Source organism: Megalobrama amblycephala, linkage group LG12, assembly GCF_018812025.1.
Source record: "Megalobrama amblycephala isolate DHTTF-2021 linkage group LG12, ASM1881202v1, whole genome shotgun sequence".
Lineage (NCBI taxonomy): Eukaryota > Metazoa > Chordata > Actinopteri > Cypriniformes > Xenocyprididae > Megalobrama > Megalobrama amblycephala.
The window spans coordinates 12,412,270-12,431,846 of NC_063055.1; the positions used below are offsets into that span (position 1 = coordinate 12,412,270).

The following is a 19,577-nucleotide window of genomic DNA, read 5'->3' on the forward strand; positions in this document are numbered from 1 at the left end:
CATCTCTGGAGAGACCTAAAAATGGCTGTCCACCAATGTTTACCATCCAACCTGAGAGAACTGGAGAGGATCTGCAAGGAGGATCCCCAAATCCAGGTGTGAAAAATTTGTTGCATCTTTCCCAAAAAGACTCATGGCTGTATTAGATCAAAAGGGTGCTTCTACTAAATACTGAGCAACGGGTCTGAATACTTAGGACCATGTGATATTTCAGTTTTTCTTTTTTAATAAATCTGCAAAAATGTCAACAATTCTGTGTTTTTCTGTCAATATGGGGTGCTGTGTGTACATTAATGAGGAAAAAAATGAACTTTAATGATTTTAGCAAATGGCTGCAATATAACAAAGAGTGAAAAATTTAAGGGGGTCTGAATACTTTCCATACCCAATGTATATGTGTGTGTGTGTATGAAATAAGATATGGGATTTTGATGTCATTATGTCTTTAATTTTATGTCTAAATTAAAAATATTTATTGGATTGTTCCTTTAGGAGTTTTTAAAGCCACAAAACACTCAGTATAAAGTAAAAAGACTTTTATTACATTCTGTAATCCATGTGTTTTATCCTCATTGTACAATAATACCTCTTTAATGTGTTTGTTTTATTCTCTGTATCCATAATATACCATCAAATTATATTCCTTAAAATCTATAATATGATTTATTTACTTAAAAATAAAGTTAAAACAGAAACCACAGAAGGATCATGGCAAAGAATGAGGACTCTTTTAGGGGAATTTCTGTTTAAAAATGCTCTTTAAAAAAATAGGATTTTAATTCTTCAAGACAAAGGATGACACTAGAAGGGTGAGAAAATAGCAGTTACAGAAAATGACCAAAATGAAGAAGAAAAAAAAAAAAAAATCACAAAAATAAACAAATAAAAAACACAACAACACTAGATTCAAATAGTTTTGATCCTATTCTTTTTTTTTTTAAGCAAGTCAAACTGAAAAAGTTCTCCAATAGCACTGATATAAGACAGGGGTAAAAGTCTTTGATACTTCTGCAATTAACATTCACAAGAAAAGTTACCGTACACAGTGATCAAGGTTTAAGGTCTTCTATTTGGTGCAAGGTGTCTTGCTAGGCTAACTGAAGACATTTTAGGACAGAGAACCCAGCTATCTCCCTGAGTGACTGAGTGTAGATGTAAACGCACACTTCCAGAACTACCCTCAAAGACGGGGCGAACGCTTGTGGCAGTTTGTAGGGCTGCGAATTACACTCCACAAAAATCTAAATGGTTTATACCAAGTATTTGCACTTTGTTACAATCTTTCTCCGCCTTCACACGTCAACTGAAGTCGGTTAATAGGCCTACTAGAAAAGCGTAAAAAAAATAATAATAATAATAAAAAAAAACTTTGAGCGTAGAGCTTAGCGAGGAGGTGTTAAATGATCTGAGCTGGAGTGCTTATGAAATCCAAGGAGATCCTTGGCTTGTGAGGGCCGTAAATACTAAAAATGGAAAGACTGATTATTGCACGAGCAGACATTATGATACTGTATGAAGCACCCAGAATATGTGTATTATACCAACTATATAAAATCTTACAAGAAAATATACAGCTAGGCACTGTTCCAGCAGTGCAAAAATGAAACATCAGGCGAGCTTGTTACTGTCAGGAAACTAGAGGTTGATACTTATCAAACATTCAAAACTTCTTTTATACCCTGCCATCTCACAAAGCTAGAAAATGGGCACAAAAGGGTTTTTGAAAAGACCTCCTTGGAGCTTCAGTCAGTATTCTAAATCTCCCCTGAGACCAATCTTGACTTTCTGACTCAGAAGAATGGAGGCTGCTATTACACTGCAGACAGATAGCAGATACTTTTTTGTCCTTCGTATTGAACTGCAAAGTTTTGGAACACAAACTAACCATAGTATTCCCTAACTCAGGGGGGTAGCTGATGGCTCTGTCAACCAATAGTTGTGCTATATGTGAACACAAAGGATAAAGGGATGACAAGAGAAAAAAATAATCACACAACAACACAACACTGATCCCCACATCAGATAGAATGCAAAGCATGAGGTATGGCCTGTGAATCCATTTATCCTCACAGCTGAAACAGAAAGAGTCCAAATTACAACATTTCTATGGTATCCTCGCGATTGACGGCGAGCTCAGGTTGTCCGTTGTCTCTAAGAATATATGGTTCCTTCCAGCCGCTTACTTCAGTCTTCTTTGCGTTCCCCGTTTGAGTGCTTTGCTACACGCTCACAAGGAGGATCTGACTTCAGAAAGTCTCTCTCATAGTGCCATTGTCTTTCCGCCTTCTAATGTGGGGCGACAGCAAAGTCCTGCTCCTGCAAAGTCCTTTTTCTGTGTGGAGTATTTAAGTGCTGTCCGCCTGTATCAGCATGTCTTTCCAATTCCAACTCCAGCCCCATGTCAGTCCAGAATTCCACAGCTATGGTTGGAAAGTCTTTGAAGGGGCTCGAGAACATTCACTCTAAGGTGCAACTTTCAATTTAGTTAGTCCTCTGCCTACATACGCTATCTACAGGCTCTGTTTATAAATATATTCTCAAATACATCTATCGTTCTACATACACGTGGTTTCTGATCAAATGAGGATATCAAAATATTATCTTTATCCAAGTGGCATTTGAGAGGGAAAGGGTAATAAGGATGAGGTTTTTGTTAGTTTAGTTGCATCTTTTAAATTTATATGCAAAAATAAAGAGCTCAAAAGACAACACACCACTGTGCAGTGCACTGTACATTAGTGTTGAGTCTGTGAACGTGAAGGTGCTCATGTGGCGTTTACGACCTCAGGCGTGTATGCATTGGTCCCATTAAACAGTTTCTCATGGATTCAAAACTGTTCCTTTACAGAAACCAAGTCTCAAGAGCTTGTTTTACATATGGGGCAGGAATACATAATACATTCTGTCTTAATCCTGAGGCTTTGCCACACGTCAGTTGGGTTACATTCATAGTTCTCTTCCTAAGAGTACTTGGAAAATGGTGCAGGGAAATATCCACTTTTCAAGCTCTTCATTTTTAAGGGAGATCTGAGCTCCAGGTTTAATCGAGTACTCTTTTCAATCAAATATACATCATGTACTCTGTTTGAGTCTCTATATGTAGGTAGCATGAGTAATAGTAACCAGCACCTTAAATGACTGCTGTCATTTAACATCTTATAAGAAATCTGGGTCCTGTTCAAATAGAGGAGTGAATCACTCCATGAGGAGGGAGGTTATAGATGGAGTCCTAAAGTGTAACGTGCAAGATTGTCAGTGTGTTGCTGTTTTTTTTTTAAACACATATCCATCTACCTCCTATTTCCATTTCCTGTCTTTCTTTAACTTTCTCTACCCCTCATCAGAGCCATTATGACACTTCAATGAATGTTAGCCCTCAGTGGAGTCTGGGAAGTTGATCTCGCTGCAGAAAACCTCTCTGTAGAGAGCAGGGAAGTTGTAGGCAGTTTCTGGGTGAAGGAGGCGGAAAAATTCCAGCTTATCAATATGGAGGTTGCTAATAGACTTCATCATGGGCAATTTGGACACCATCTATTGAGAAAACAGAAAAAGAAAAGATAGTTATAACATTTTCCTACATGACTTCATTGTTACAAAAATAAAAACAAAATAAAGGGCTTTCAGGTGACTAAAATAAATCATTTTAGAAAATTATTTAATTTGATTAAATGTTTTTGTGGTGAAAAGCATTGTGGGACTTGATGAATTTTAATGATAGTAATAATAATGATAATAATATACACTACCATTCAAAAGTTTAGGGTTGGTAAGATTTTTTTCTCTTATGCTCTCTTTTATGCTCACCAAGGCTGCATTTACTTAATCAAAAATACAGTAAATACAGTAATATTGTGTAAATTCCTGAAATGGAAAAGCTGAATCTTTTAGCAGCCATTAGTCCAGTCTTCAGTGTCACATGATCCTTCAGAAATCATTCTGTTATTATCAATGTTAAAAACAGTTTAAACAGATTTCTCTGAATATAAAGCTCAAAAGAACAGAATTTATTTAAAAGGTTTTTTTTTAATCTTTACAAAAAAAATAATCTTACTGACATCAAACTTTTGAACGGTATGTGTATAACAAATTATAGGGAAATTTGCTTGGATGACACTCTCACTTGTATAAAATGTAATTTAAATCTAAATTAAATTTCACCATAAAAGAATGCAACTGACTTTAGTTAAATGTCCCATCTTGGTTTGATTTATAAAGTATTCCAAACAAGACGTTTGGAAAGGTGAACTCTTGTAGTTCAAATCTTCTGCAGTCAATTCAGAAGGTTTTGATCAGAATTAAAACAGAATATAAAACAGTTAAAATGTTAAACTGAACAATCGTGTTAACAGCATGAGTATGTATATTAATCGCATATGTTTATTTTGAAAGTCCTGCTTTTCTCACATTTAACAGCTGTGAGATTATGAACTTGTTTTTCCATTCATTCTTTGGATTTTTTCCAAGTACCTTTGCCAGTTTCTCCTCATGGGCACCACTTTTATGAAGACAGTGTTGCAATGCAACATAGACCTTCTCCTGAAGTTTCTTTACCTTCTGAGCATCTGTCAACCAAGGTCGGTCTGTGAAACAAATTAGAGAAAGAGTAAACTCAAATGTCTGGCTATGCATCCATTGGAAAGACTGTAAGAGTTAAAGATTACTTTAAATTAATGTTATAGTAAAACTACCTGGAGACAGAAGCACAGTGGCAGTAAACAGAGCCATCTCCTCTTCAGACAGCTGTAGCCGGCTCAGGGTTTTAGCCATCTCAAACACAGCGTTCACTAGATCATCACAACCTACAGACAGGGAAAATATAGAAAATATATATGAAATATAACAACGCATAAGTATTAATCAAGAATCATTAATAAAAATTCATGACATTGTAATTTGCCCTATAAAAAAAGGAAAAGGTAAACAGACAGCCAACCAACTTTAGCCTGTTGAAAGATTTTAATTGACTTAATTTCCATTTAAATTGATGTTTGTTTAGGTCTATATAAAGAGGAACCGTGACTTCATCAGTTGATTTTACAGCACTTGGTGTACCATTTCTCAAGTTAATTGCACACAACATGCCCTTTGAAATGCTACAGAGTGCTAAATTATGTGAAAGGTCTATGGAGGAGACTCACCGAGCGCTTTAAAGAGCTGCGGGCTTGTGAACTTTCCGTCGAACAACAGCGTGTTGTTGATTGGGTTGTAGGCCCGACACATTCGGACCAATAGCACGTCCAAGCAGCCTGGATGGTCAGCGCCACATAGAAGATGGACAAAGGAAAGGCAGGATTGAGGGAAGCAGAGGGGAGAGACAGGCAAACGAATGCTCCACACGTACACAGAGGAAAACAAACAACAAATTAAAAAATGTTTTCAAATTGAGGATTCATTAAAACAGTCATCATTTTCACAGACGAATAGTGATGTCAACATTCAATCGAATGGCATGATGGTTGTTTTAAAGAGAGAAAAAAAAGACAAGGGTTTTTTGTTGTCATTTAAATAACAAATGGGGTAAAACGCACACCACACAATGCACAAAGGGAGGACACAGACGGGAAGAAAGGGTGAGAGAAAATGACAAAGAGCCATTGTCAGAACACAGATGAGAAACTAAGAATACGTATGGTCTAAACTCAAATATACAAATATTATACTGTAAAATTACTGTATTAGAAGGTATAAACTGGGCACTTAGGAATATATACTGCAGGTATTTACTAATGTGGAAAACAGTATCTGATTTGGTTGCTGTCCTGCACAGTGTTGATGCTGACCTGCTTTCAGAAGGATAATCTGGTCATTTTGACACAAGTCCATGAATCCAGAGATACGCTTGGCAAACTCTACCACATACTGGATGGCGTTCGTGATGTGCACAGCACACTGCTGCCACAACAACTCTGTGGACTTGAATAAGGAAATACATGTTAGACTCCTCCACCCATTTTCTGATCGCAATAATGACATGCATTTGACGTACTTTTTAATGCACTTTTAATTAGGATCTTAAAAAAATTAGAACTAGGAATTATTGTATTCTATGGGATTCATTTACGTGGAATGTAAGGTTGGGTAATTGCTAGGACACAATGTACATATCATAAAACATGCCGTTACACCCCATGACATTAGAAAGTGTGATGCATCTCATTGGCATTTGACAGATACCTTGTTTTGGTAGACACGTATCTCCTCAGGTGTATAGAGGGTCCAAGCCAATCTCTTCAGTTCTTCTGAGCTGTACTGACTTGTCTCGATGTGGGATTTTACCACGTTCTGCGTAATCCGTTCTAAAGGAAAGGTACATTTTTACAATTTAACCATGCATAACATCTTCACGTAAATTTGAGAACTATGGAAGCATGTAGGGATACATGATATATTGGCAGATATTAGAGATTTTATTAGTGAATACATTAACTAATGTTTAACTAATGAACCTTATTGTAAAGTGTTACCGAATTTTTAATAATAGTTCACAGTATTACTGTTTTTAAATGAAAAAAGGCAAGCCTTTGTGAGAAAGAGACTTCTTTCAAATTATTAAAAAAAATCTTAATGAATCTTAAATTTTGAACAGTAGTTAATAAAATAAAACATACATTCCTAATTACACAGTGTACTACTAACCAATTTCCATCAAGGAACAGCCTTCAGTTGGGTTGAGTAACGAGCGAGTGAAGAGTCCCGATTCATGCAGGGTCTGGTACTCGTGTTTGATGTGCGTCATGTCGCTAAATTCATGTCTGTTGGGCTCAGGAGAACTTTGGGAGGACGAACTGCTGCCACCGCTTCCCCCCAGCAGCTCTAGGCTGCAGTAGTCGGCAGCTTCCTCTGGTGTGAGCGGCAGATCAAACAGAAGACCGTCTGGTAGCGTGGTTATGTCATCCAGATCGCTAAGGGTGGTGCTAGAGCCCCGGCTGTAGGCCCGGCCATGGCTGCTGCCGTTCTCCCCGGCCTCATCACCACTGTGACCGGGTACACCATTGCTCAGACCCCCTGCCCGCTCCTGGGACTGCTGGTGCTTCTGAACCTCGGCATAGAGGCTGTCGCGCTGCTTTTTTGACATGCGGCCAAACTTCACCGCTGCAGAGAAATAAGGAGGGTGTTGAAAGAAAGACAACGTTAGATTTGATTGTTGATAAGAACTGACAAGCAAGCTAAAAATTACACCACATATAGCCAGTGGCCATTGGCTGTACAAAGTCCTTACATTCACATTGAGACCACAGTGGTGTTTAATAGAACTCAAGGAGACTCCACTTCCAGAAGAAAATTCCCTCAAGTAAGAATAGACTCACCATCGCGGCTCATGCCCAGTGCCAGACACTTCTGTAGACGGCAGTGCTGGCAGCGGTTGCGATTGGTTCGGTCAATAAGACAGTTCCTCTGCCTCGAGCAGGAGTATATCGCATTGTTTTGCTGACTTCGGCGAAAGAAGCCCTTGTTGAATGAAAAAGGGAGAAAAAAAAAGTCAAGAAGAGGCTACATTTCTATTTCATCTATGTTTATAAATTAAGGATTAAATCTTACATCAAGGATTACATTGTAAAATCATTTTAAATTAACTCTAAAACTTCATTGTTTTCAAAGTATTGGAATCGCAAGGACTATCTGTACAGATTCAGCCACCAGTGAAGTTATATCATGATTTATTAATGCCATGTGTCATGGTGGTTTCGAAAACATGGATGAGTAATGTGGTTCAATACAAATTTGGCATTTGGCAAAGACTTTCAGACACTAGAAACACTAGATCAGCTCTGGCACAGACGGTGTCCTGTGGACAAATACAAGCTGACTGAGATTTCTGACTGGTCAGAAAGCCAATCAGATAAAGAGGTTGTATTGTTTACTGTTTCAGGGAACAGTATGAAGACGTCATCAGGGTGTAACTACAAGGTGCTCTGAATTTCAACAAGTCTTGTATACTTTAACACTGTTTATTTTTTTTATCTCAAGCAATGGGAAAATGTAATGGAAAACCAATCAACAGAAACCTTTAAACTAACTCTAACTCCTAAAAAGTTAGCTCACTCAAAAATGAATTCCATCATCATTTACTCACCCTCGTGTTATTACAAACCTGAATGATTTTTTTCTTCAGTGGGACAGGATATTTCTAATAATGTCAGTTCTTTGTCCATATAATGAAAATCAAGGGGGTTCAATGTTGTTTTAGGCCCCTTTTGACTATCACCGTGTGGACAAAAACATCTTCATTTGTGTTGCGCAGAAGAAAGACACATTCGGAATGACATTTGAGAATTGTAATTTTTGGGTGAACTATCCCTTTAAGCCTTACTGAGCAAAAGGAAAGATGAATGAAAGGAAGCTCACTTACCTTGCAGCCTTCACAAGTGATCACCCCATAGTGGATGCCCGATGATTTGTCCCCACAAATCTTGCATGGGATTACTTCGATTTGAGCTAAGAGAGGGAGAAGTGGTTGAAACATTAGCTAGAGTTATCCTACACTTATCCAGCACACAGCCAGAGTCCTGGCTCAAAGCACAAAGCATTGAAAGCCATCTGCTATCTACGTAACAGTTCTAAAGCGAGCTACAGCAGCACTCTTTGTTTGACCCATTGATCTTTGAGCAATCGTTCGATAACATAAAAGAAATCTAGGCCGGCACAGAGCCTGAAGGTCTGGTTTGACTCTCACAGGGACGTGGAAACTTTGTTAGTGTCATATTCTTTCAATAGTAATAATGAACAGCTAATGCACAATGAGCGGGGTCAAGCGCTACAGCTCATATTCAAAGACTCAAGGTTTTGACCCACTCAGGATGACATAATAACACAAGTCCTTGGACTACAGAATCAAAAACAGCTTTATAAACAAAGCTTGCTCTCTGCTTGGCACAGTTGCGCTGGAATTAAGCGGATTGTGATGCTCTGTGTGGGAATTATAAACAGCTGCAGGTTCATGAATAGCGCCTTTGAGTGCAAAGAGTGCATTAGAACCAAACAAAACTGAGTACATACACCAAAATGTGCACAAGTAAGTCCTCTATATCCCATTAAAACAAGCTGTTCTTTTCATTATACCGTTTATCCAAGCAGAAGCACCATTCCCTGAACAGCAGGGAATGGTTTGGAGTGGCCTCCATTTGGAGTGGCCTAAGGTTAACAACTTTTACCTATTGCAGATGAATCAAATGATACAGAATGAATCCCAATAAAGGCTATTTCAAGGCAACGCAGTCCTCTCAGGTGATCTGGATGTAGGAAATGTCATTAATATGTTTTACGCAATGACGCAATATCTTAGGTAACGGCTAATGTGTTGTGACAAAGAGAACCGGCTGTCCAGGGATAATGACATGAGGACTCACACTTCAGGCCGAATGCTAGCTGATGTGTGTGCGTCGCATGAGAGCAATGGAGGTCGAGAGCGGGGAAAAAGAGAGGGAAGGAAAGACACGTCTGCCTGACATATCCAGAAGCTAGGCTGATAAACAATCTCCTGATGCACTCTCAGACACTGAGTAAGAAAATAAAGTTTATTCCATAATGCAATATGTCAGTGAAATTACTAAATGGAACATATTCATTCTTTTTCGCTCGCTCTCTTTCCTTCTACCCCATTCTGAGCCCCTGGCCCCCACCCTCCCTGTGTTATATAACTGCTGTCTGGCTACATTCCATGAACACACTCATTCAGAGGAGATCACCCTAGCAACGCAGTGACGAGTATTCCTCGATCCCGCCCCTCCCACATTCCCATTGGCTCGTGACAGAGTAGCTTTGATTCTGACTCGCCCGCTCACATGCCACTCACCTGCGTAGCACGGTCAGGCTATGTGGCTGAGCTGTTCTACTGACACACTTTCCTACTGAGCCGAGGGAGGCGCTTGTGCGGTAGCCTGGCAAGCGCTGTAATCTGATTACATTTTTTTGTTTTTCCTTTTTTTCCCCCCTCTCTTGGCATGTTTAAGGTGGAACCATAAAATCAAAGACCATCATATTATCAGGAAAACCCATCATTTTAGTTTCAGACAAATCAAAGCCTTCACAGGCAACTTTGATTAACCTTTTTATCTGAGACATAAGATCAAGAGGCACATTTTATGTAATGGCATGGGCCTGATTTATGACTTTTGCACATTTGAAATATCTACAGTAACAGTACACTCATTTGGGGCACTGTAACTTACACTTGCCCTCAACATGTGGCAGCCTGTCAAGAATTTGAGCACAGTCCCAGCTGTCTCGGAGCTCTCACATAAAACTATTTTAAGCTATGGCTTCTGTGCATGGTGGCTGGAGGTTGAATTTATCAAGCCTTGGTTTTACCATGTTATGCGTCAGATATGTTTTTATATATACACACACATTCATAATGCAAAACAAAACCTTTCATATTGCGACTCTCACATTGCAAAATGACAGGTAAAAGCACACTGAACTGACTACAAGGAAGTATGGCTTAAGCATCACAGCTTTTTGGCATAACATCAATGAATTCTGGTCAATTTATTAATGAAAAATGAGAATAAATATATCATTTACTAAATATTTTAGGTCAAAAAGGATGACAGAATCACCGGAAACATCCCTGCCTGTTGTTTTGGTAATACAGTCTCCTGACCTTTGACATTTAGGCTGTGTATAAAGGTAAACATCTTCATTTATCACCTAAAAAAAATTAAAACATCTTTTTTAACGCCATTATTCATAACATATCAAGCCAATCTCCCATAAACACTTAGTCAAATGAAAAGTATATCAAACAGCTCTTGTTTGCTTAGCACTGCTGTAGAAGCCGGAGGCAAACAGTCAGACTGACGAAAAACTAATTAAGAGGAGATTTATTAGAGTGCTATGTTTATCGGGAAAGCTGGGGTTAGTAATCTAGCTCTTCTTATCTCCTCTCTTTGGGCCACTCTATGTCACTTAGTCAGTATGTCAGTCCATCGAACACCAGTCAGCAGTTTCACTGCGTGATGCTGGGAAAAACCCAAGACAAATGCAGAGACTTTGCCCTTTTATCTCACATAATCAAACAACTTTGTTCGGCAATGTCCAAAGGTCCCGTTTGCCATGCACTTTGCATTTGCATGAGTGTTTAGCTAACCTGTGAGATTCGTGTGCGTAGTCCATATTAGAGCAAATTTCAGAGCCTGCTCTGTGTCCCCACCAGCCAAGTTTACTTTGATCTCACGCAAACAGGTTCCCATTTGCATCCGCTTACGCATATGTGAGATTTCAAAGCAGTTTTGTGGTCGGCAGTAATGATTTTTCCTGTCCCACACATCACTTAAAAGTGACCTACCTATACTAAGTAAATTGAGATTGTGAAATGACACCGCAAGACTCTCTTTAAATATGCACAGAGGGATTGAGTAATTCTTTGGTATAAGTAACAACACCAAGTTGAAAAACATGAGCTGATAGGGAGTGTAAGGTAACTCTTGATGGGCATTAATTATCTTGATGCCTGCAGGGATAAGAAAACAATAAAAGTCTCATTCAAAATAGGATTTTTAGACAAATCTGTTTGAAAACATTAAGATTATGTAAATTGCTTGGTCATTATTATTATTATTAATGAGCCACGAGTCATGGAAAAATATGATTTTATATAAGATGTACTAACTAAAACACCATAACAATACACCTTAGGTGTGTAACAATTATGGTTCAATGGTTTAACTAATTGTTAAACCATTCTCTGAGGAAACTCCTGAAAATCTTTCATTTTTTCATGCAAAAGTTGATTTTAATCCCTCATAGATCAAGTGGCTGGTCACATTCTCCCATCGCCTGGGTTTAAGTTGTGGTTTAAATGAATGGAAACTCCACGGGCAGGTGTCAAAGTGCCACTGCATTAAGCTGCTCAGCATTCATTTATAGACTGCTCATTGCCTAAGTCTTCAAAGCCATGGTGGCTTATAAGCTACAGCACTCTGCATGTAGAAGAGTGTCCTTCCTCTGGACCATGAATAAAGTCAAAAGAAACATACTGAATATATAACAATCATTTTGTCGATTCTACTTAGTTTCCATTCAGCACCTTCTGTGAATTTCAGTGATGAAACTCTTACAAAAGTCTGCACATTCCAGTGGCAACGCATAAATATAACTAATTCCAGAATATAACATTATTAGGATATATAAACACTATTACAATCTCTAGTACAGTTAATAAATCTGAAGTCACACGCAACCGAGCTTCACTGAGCCCTTGTTGTTACGCATTCGCACCAAAGCAGGCGCTGTTTCCTTCATACAGCATTTCAGGTTTAACGTCTGTTTACCGTTGGCCATCACGCTGTTTGGCATGCTGAGATTCAGCACTGGGTAAAGGTTAAAATAAGATGCCAATAAGGAAAACAATTAACCGATCTTAAAACTGACCAGTTCTCTCAGTGCTGTAATATGCTGTGTAATCCTCAATGAGAGAAGTAGGTCAATGGAGCAGATACACTGTCACACCGGCAGCCATGCTGAGACTGAAAAACAACAACACGCAGCAGATACACCCCCACTCCCTGTGCCCCAGCAGCTCACATACTGACAAGCAGAGAATCTCCCCTGAACTTACTGATAAGCTTTATCACGATAAAGACACTAACATTCAGCGGAGCTCAAGTTCAACATGGCGGTTAAGAGCTTGTACATACGTGACCAAAGGCATATCAACTTTGCGCACGACCATAATACAGTATTTGAACTTTCCATTAAGTAAGCATACAGTTCAAATAAAAATACCTAGTGATTAATACATTTTAAGTATGTTCAAATACGTTGTTTGATTCTTACATAATGAGGTACGCTTAGCGGCAGTTAACAGTAACTACAGTGAGACGAGTGTTGCCAAATCTCGCAAGAAAAACAACACAACCTGGTCTAACAAAAACATAATAAACACAACTTGCCCTTTTTTCCTCAAAATAAGCAAATATTGGAGAAAAGAGAATTGCTTGATTTAAATAGCAGATTTATTCTAGCAAAATGCATAAATTAGCTACACATATCTAAGTTGTAACTTGCTGCAAAGTACGTCATTTCAACGAGTATATCCCTTAAATGTTTCACATACAACTGGCCTTCTGATTTATTAAATACACCTCTTTCATATCCATATATTTAGCCAAATTATGCATTTTCATATTTACATGCGCGACTATATTTTGACAAAAACGCCAAAACATTAACTAGCCGTATTTATGAGAATTTATGAAAGAAAAAGAAGAAAAAAAAAAACATCCCAAAGTGGCTTATAAAAAGCGGACATGGCAACACAGAGAGACGTTTCCTACATGACGTTCATCGCTTCCCTTTCACGCTTGCAAGTGAAGAAACCAAACAGAGCTATGCAAAGTTTATGATTTCCGTGTACTGGTTATATTCAGTATATATCTGAGTGGCGAGAAACCATCAAAGTAGTCAAGAAACGTTACAAACAACCAACAGTTGCAGATTATCTGAGCGATATTTTGCGCGCTTGCTCGTGCTTTACTTTGGTTAAAACTTTGCGCAGTTCGTGCAACATCAAAGCAAACCCAATCACTATCATCGCTGTCAAAGTGACAGTTTTCTTTCAATTATTAGACAGTATTATTTTGTTTATATAAATGCATTTTTCTTTAACTTACCTCTCATTTTGATGCTATATTATCTGCGAATGATAATATAACTCCAGCACATTTGTACAGCGCCGAAAGTAAAACTCAGGTGAAAATTTTAAAAACTCCAAAACAGAGCAGTTGTAAGAAAATAACAACTAAAACTCATAAGTTATTGCACTGCCTACTTGCTCTTCTTATCCGGTTGTTCAGAGTAAATTCCGCTCCATCATAGGCTTTTTTTCCCTGCGTAAATGCGCGCTCTTGTCGGCTATGCAATAAAATGATGCCCTCTTCTCTTTCCCTCTCTCTGCTTCTGCGCTTCTCTGTAGTCTAACCTACTTTCGGCGCGTGGACTCTCACATGATCTCGCTTCACTGGCCCGCCTCGTGCCCCCAGGCAGCGGCGCGCGCTCCCGCACTCTGACACGCGCTTTAAGGAGGATCCGTGTGCCAGAGTTCGAGAGCGCGCGTGGGAAAGTGTGGCAGTGTGTCACCACAACAGTATCGTGGGAATCTCTCGCGGGCTCGCGGTTCCTGCGGCTGCGATTGTTTGCGATTACAGCACAGCGCCCGGTGGAAAACATCACAGCTTTCTTTTCCTTCCTCACAGAACCAAATGTGCTTTAATTGACTGCTACCGAGGCTTTCAACACAACTGTACCTGATAAATAGTCAAATCATTCAAAAACAAGGTGAAAAGGCAAGAGAAAGTGATGTAAATTCTAGGCCTATTGGTTTAAAACAAACCAGCATTAATTATGTTATTATGTTATTAATTAATTATACTACAGAGATGTAGCCTATAGATAAGTTTTAAAGTTTTATAGGTCAATTTGTGGTTTTAACAACTAAAATTGGTCTTATTCTCTTCAAATAACATTTAATCATAATCACTCCAAAATGCAGTTATGGAGAAATGCTGACGGAGAAAGAAACATGGACATTATGATGGCAAATACATACTGGTCAAAGGTTTGGACACATTACTATTTTAATGTTTTTGAAAGAACACTCTTATGCTCTTAGGCCTGCATTTATTTGATTAAAATTTCAGAAAAAAAACAGCAATAATGTGAAATATTATTACAATTTAAAACAATGGTTTTCTATTTTAATATACTTCAAAATATACTTTATTTCTGTGATGCAAAGCTGAATTTTCAGCATCATTACTCCAGTCTTCAGTGTCACATGATCCTTCAGAAATCATTCTAATATGCTGATTTGATACTCAGTTATTATCAGTTATTATGTTGGAAACAATTGTGTTGTTTTTTTGGAACATGTGATACTTTTTTTCAGGATTCATTGATGAATAAAAAGTTAAAAAGAACAGCATTTTTTTTTTAAAAATATAAGTCTTTACTATCATTTTTTATCAATTTAACAAATCCTTGCTGAATAAAAGTATAAATTTATAAAAAAAAAAAATTACTGACCCCAAACTTTTGAATGGTATAGTGTATATTGTTACAAAAGATTTATATTTTAAATAAATGCTGTTCTTTTTAGCTTTTTATTCATCAAAGAATCCTGAAAAAAAAGAATCACAGATTATAAAAAAAATTGGCAAATAGAATAAAGAATAAAAAATAGAATAAATCAGCATATTAGAATGATTTCTGAAGGATCATGTGACAATGAAGACTAGAGTAATGGCTGATGAAAATTCATGCAACTTTGCATCACAGAAATAAATGATATTTTAAAATAGAAAACCATTATTTTAAATTGTAATAATATTTCACAATATTACAGTTTTTCTGTATTTTTGATCGAATAAATGCAGGCTTGATGAGCATAAGAGACTTCTTTCAAAAACATTAAAAATAGTAATGTGTCCAAACTTTTGACAGGTACTGTATATACACAAGCTTACTGGACAACACCTACTGGATCAAAAACTCATCTGATGTTGCATAAATGCATAGCCTACAGGTTGACATCCATATTGAACATAGGGGAGCTCTTATCTAGATACAGTTGCACTGGATGTACGTGAGCATTGGGCAAATATTTGTGAATGGCATAAAACCTTTCTTACGTTTTAAAGAATGCTATCAAAAATAATTACAATTTTTGTGAACATCTTGAGTGTAGGTGCATAATGAAGCAAAGATGAAGTGTGAAAGAAGGCTATAGGGAGACTGACTTTATTTCAGGAAGCCATTCTTACGATGACAATAGTGTGGTGGGGGATGTAATAACAGGACATATGAAAGTGTGCGGAAGATAGGCGGGATATGATGTAACCAGGGAGCCTCAATTATGAAATGAGGAGAGAAGAGATTATAGTAAGTAGGTTAGTGGAACAGCGGAAACGCATAGAAGCTGACAGAAAGCTTTGTCACTCCCTCCTGTGCAGCCACTCCTTCTTTTCATCTGCTTTCTTTCTGTCTATTATCTCTCTGTGTGTGTGTGTGTGTGTGTGTGTGTGTTTATATAGATTTATGCCCTTTTATATTAAATGATGCTCACCTATCAATATGAACCATGTTTCATACGTCTCGTCTACACCTTTTTTATGCATTAAATCAAACTCTGTTTCAGAGCACCAGGAAAATCAATCTTTCTGTTTGTGCAGCGTTGTCAAAACAAACCTCCCTCGGGGTAAATATACGAACGTTTCCGCTCAAGCATTGCTTCCCTTTTCATTATTCTTCTGTTTGGATGTCTCTTCCTGTAACGTGGTCTCTTCCTTACCTTCCTGCGGTCTTGAATTGTATTTTTTCATTCAAAGAATTCTTTTTTTTCTCTATGTGACACACACACATATCGCTGACCTCCTGACCATCTGCCTTATATAACCACGGTCTCTTAAATTAGAGCTTGCTCGCTCAGAGCGAGAAGGGAGGGGGGCTGACATTAGATAGAGGCACACAGAGACAGTGAATGAAGCAACGTTTATTTTAAACATCTGCTGGAAAACTACAAGAATTTTACTGTAAAGTGAGATTAGAACTGCATTATGATCTAATGGCAAATGAATTTGAGTGGATGAGGTTATGGAGGAATATATTAACAATCAGCGCTAGTGTGTTTGGCAGTCGATAAAATGTTGTTTTTTCAGAAGGGATTATTGTAGAATCCAGCTCTCATCAGCGTAATCGCCTCACCACTCCTCTTCGTTATCTGCTTAATCCGCTGACTCCTCTTCTCTTTCAGAGGCTGGATAATCCCTCTCTTTCTCTGTGCGAGGGTGTAATCCAGTTTTACCCTGCCCATCCTATCCTCCAACATGCTCTTCTCCTTTCATCTTCTGTTCCTTTCTCCTCTCCTTCCTTCTGCAGCTCCCCTAGTAATCTTCACCGAGACTAAAAATACCCCTTTAAAATCCCTATTACTTCAATTACATTATATAAACTACATTATATTATAGGAAAAATGTTCCTGAATGAATCCTTGTGTCCTAGGAGACTTTCAGAATTGGAGTTTGTGTTTATTCCAAACCAGTCGTCTTGGGCCTGTTAAAGTTTCCTTCACATACCATTGCTCATGGTTTCCATGGTCTGCCTCTTCCCAGATGCATCGTCTGGCCATTTTGTTTCGCAGCTAAACGCATGAGTCTCTGTTGACTCAACTCTGATTATTGAGAATATTACAAAGAGATGATTATCTCTTTACTCATCTGCCATATACAATGGATCATTTTCATACTTTTCTTGAGAGTCTCAAATGAAACTAATGAGCAACAATATATCATCATTTTAATCTCAGGCGGCTCCCACTGGGCATCCTCAGTATCATTAAGAAAATTTCAGATGGCTAAAATAAATGAGTGACTTGCATGCCAGTGTTGTACGGATTACAGTTCTGGCTCAAATGAACGTATATTACTCAGTCATGTAAACACAAACTGCGCAAATTATTTCTTCAGGGACAGACAGCCGCAGATGGCATCCTCTCTGGTGGATATACAATACGTCAGCAGATATAACGTCATCATAAAAACAAAATCAAGTTAAGGACAGTGAAATGGAATAAAATTGGTGCAGTGTACGTGTTGAACAAGTTATAAACAAGTTATACGATGACTAAAGGCACCCACACACTATAAGATAATCAGGTCGATTTTGGGCCCAACCTTCTGACAATCCTAGGTAAAGTCCCGATTATCTTGATGGTTCTACAGATTGTCTTATCTTATATTATGTGTGTTAAGAGTGTTTGAATCTGCTTGGAAGAACGTCGGGGTCGCACCGATTTCAAATCGTAAATATCCAACTATTGGATAAATATTTACGATCAGAAATCATGTTATGTGGGGGAAAGCAAGCTAACGGAAGACAGAAGCATAACCCGACTTCATCCAAACCTTTTCCTTTTTTCTCTTCCGTGAATTTTCTATAAAAAGCAGTCCAAACACTATGGCTGCGACCGAAATCTTAAAAATGCTGCCTTCGGAGGATGCATTACAAGGGTATCAGGGCACGTCTGAATCCAATGTTAGCTTCACTTCATGTCTCCTGAGATACCTTCATCTGATCGAGTTTTGAAGGCCTTTGGTATCCCACAATCCTGTGTGTTCCATTCTGTGGCAGTTAAGATAAAAAAATAAAGATGGCGTCTGACAGTTGCGGTTGGTGGTCAGTTTGTGTGTACTGTAAACCCTAACGCTCAAAATACTTAATTCGTTTGAGTAGGACAAACTTAAATTAAACAAGTTAGTTCAGTTAAATTAACTGTTATGAGCATTTAAAACTTTCTTTTACTTTTGAGTTCACAGCACTGACATATTTCAAGTAAAACTGTTTTGCCCATGGCACTCGAAAGGAAAAGTAAATGCTAAAATCAAGTGTTATATAATGTTTTTTGTGCAAGATTAATGGTAAGGGAGATTTAGTAGTGATTCATGTTTTATTATGCTAATTTAGAAGAGTTGGTCATGGTGACAAGTGCACTGTAAAACTGAACAGTGAAATTAATTAAATGAAATTAGTTTGTTTCACTCAAATAATAATAAAAGTTCATTGTACTTAACAGAAAAAAGTTGTGTGAACTCAAAATTTCATTGTAGCAAGGTGAACTTAATATGATTGAGTTGAGTTGCAGCAGATTTCTAATTGAGGATGGGCTGCAAAACTTTTAAGACCACAAATACTGTATGTTGTTTGATTACATACATGCAAGTATATATTGACAGTCTCTTTGAAAGTTATAATAGCATGTGTTTTTTGCTAACTAACATTTAACCAAGATCTGAATGTGATGTTTATGTAAATTAACTATATGTACTTTATGTAAATTAACTATATGACAAGTGGGCCCCGCCCACTACTAACTTAAAAAAAAAAGTTAGTTAACTTAAATGTTTCGACGTAATACGTTTCCTCAAATGTTTTGAGTATTCTGAACTTATTGAGTTTTACAGTTTGTAAATGTATGCTTTTGACCAACGTTTTCCACTTTTGATGTCATTTCTAGCAAGAAATGACTATTGTAGTAATGAAATATTCTCTTAGTTATCACCAAAGCTCTCTCTATTTTGCTGTAGATCATTAAACCGTTACTCTGCTTCAGAAGTCTGCAGTTTCGTGAGGTACCTTTGTCCACAAACACTTTAAAAATCTCTTAGTGTGGGCCAGCCTCAAAGGTTTTCTACTTTCTATTCACCAAATAATCGTGAAAAAAATATATAACGGCTTTGATAAAAATATTTAAGGGATAGTTCACCCAAAAATGACAATTCGGTCATCATTTACTCTTATGTTGTTTCAAACCTGTATGAGTTTCTTTCTTCTGCTGAACTAAAAAGAAGACTTCCATAGTAGGGGGGGAAAATACTAAGTCAATGGCGACAATCAACTGTATTGTTACTAACATCCTTTAAAATATCTTCTTTTGTTTTCAACAGAAGAAAAAACTCATACAACTTGAGGGTGAGTAAATGATGACCAAATTTTCATTTTTGGATGAACTAACCCTTTAAGATGCACAACTGTTTTCAATATTGATAAAAATAACTATGTTTCTTGAGCACCAAATCAGCATA

General features: G+C 37.7%; 1 protein-coding gene across 3 annotated transcripts; it reads right to left on the reverse strand.

The window, feature by feature from the left end:
* Positions 1 to 521: 521 nt before the first annotated feature.
* On the reverse strand, positions 522 to 13,998 carry rorca (RAR-related orphan receptor C a). Of its 3 annotated transcripts, XR_007187387.1 has the most exons (11): positions 11,090 to 13,574; positions 8,351 to 8,436; positions 7,308 to 7,449; positions 6,637 to 7,092; positions 6,175 to 6,296; positions 5,781 to 5,913; positions 5,139 to 5,246; positions 4,689 to 4,799; positions 4,468 to 4,580; positions 4,179 to 4,264; positions 3,393 to 3,531 (listed from the first exon to the last, which is right to left on the reverse strand). XR_007187387.1 is itself a non-coding variant. In XM_048209119.1 (10 exons), the coding sequence occupies exons 1-10, from the start codon at positions 13,618 to 13,620 to the stop codon at positions 3,370 to 3,372; spliced, it is 1,440 nt and encodes a 479-aa protein (XP_048065076.1). In that variant the 5' UTR covers positions 13,621 to 13,998; the 3' UTR covers positions 522 to 3,369. The 3 variants fall into 3 exon arrangements, 2 of the variants coding, with proteins under 2 accessions (XP_048065076.1, XP_048065075.1); XM_048209119.1 differs by lacking the exons at positions 4,179 to 4,264; positions 11,090 to 13,574 and adding an exon at positions 13,614 to 13,998 and having other exon boundaries at positions 522 to 3,531; XM_048209118.1 differs by lacking the exon at positions 4,179 to 4,264 and having other exon boundaries at positions 522 to 3,531; positions 11,090 to 13,569.
* Between the last annotated feature and the right edge of the window lie 5,579 nt (positions 13,999 to 19,577).

Bases quoted from the DNA above. Each gene is read 5' to 3' on its own strand.
- rorca (XM_048209118.1), bottom strand. From the start codon at position 11,399: ATGTTTTTCAACTTGGTGTTGTTACTTATACCAAAGAATTACTCAATC. The intron at 8,437-11,089 runs GTTAGCTAAACA...TCCCTCTCTTAG, and splicing joins TACGCACACGAATCTCACAG to CTCAAATCGAAGTAATCCCA. The intron at 3,532-4,467 runs GTACTTGGAAAA...TTTTCTCAATAG, and splicing joins ATGAGGAGAAACTGGCAAAG to ATGGTGTCCAAATTGCCCAT.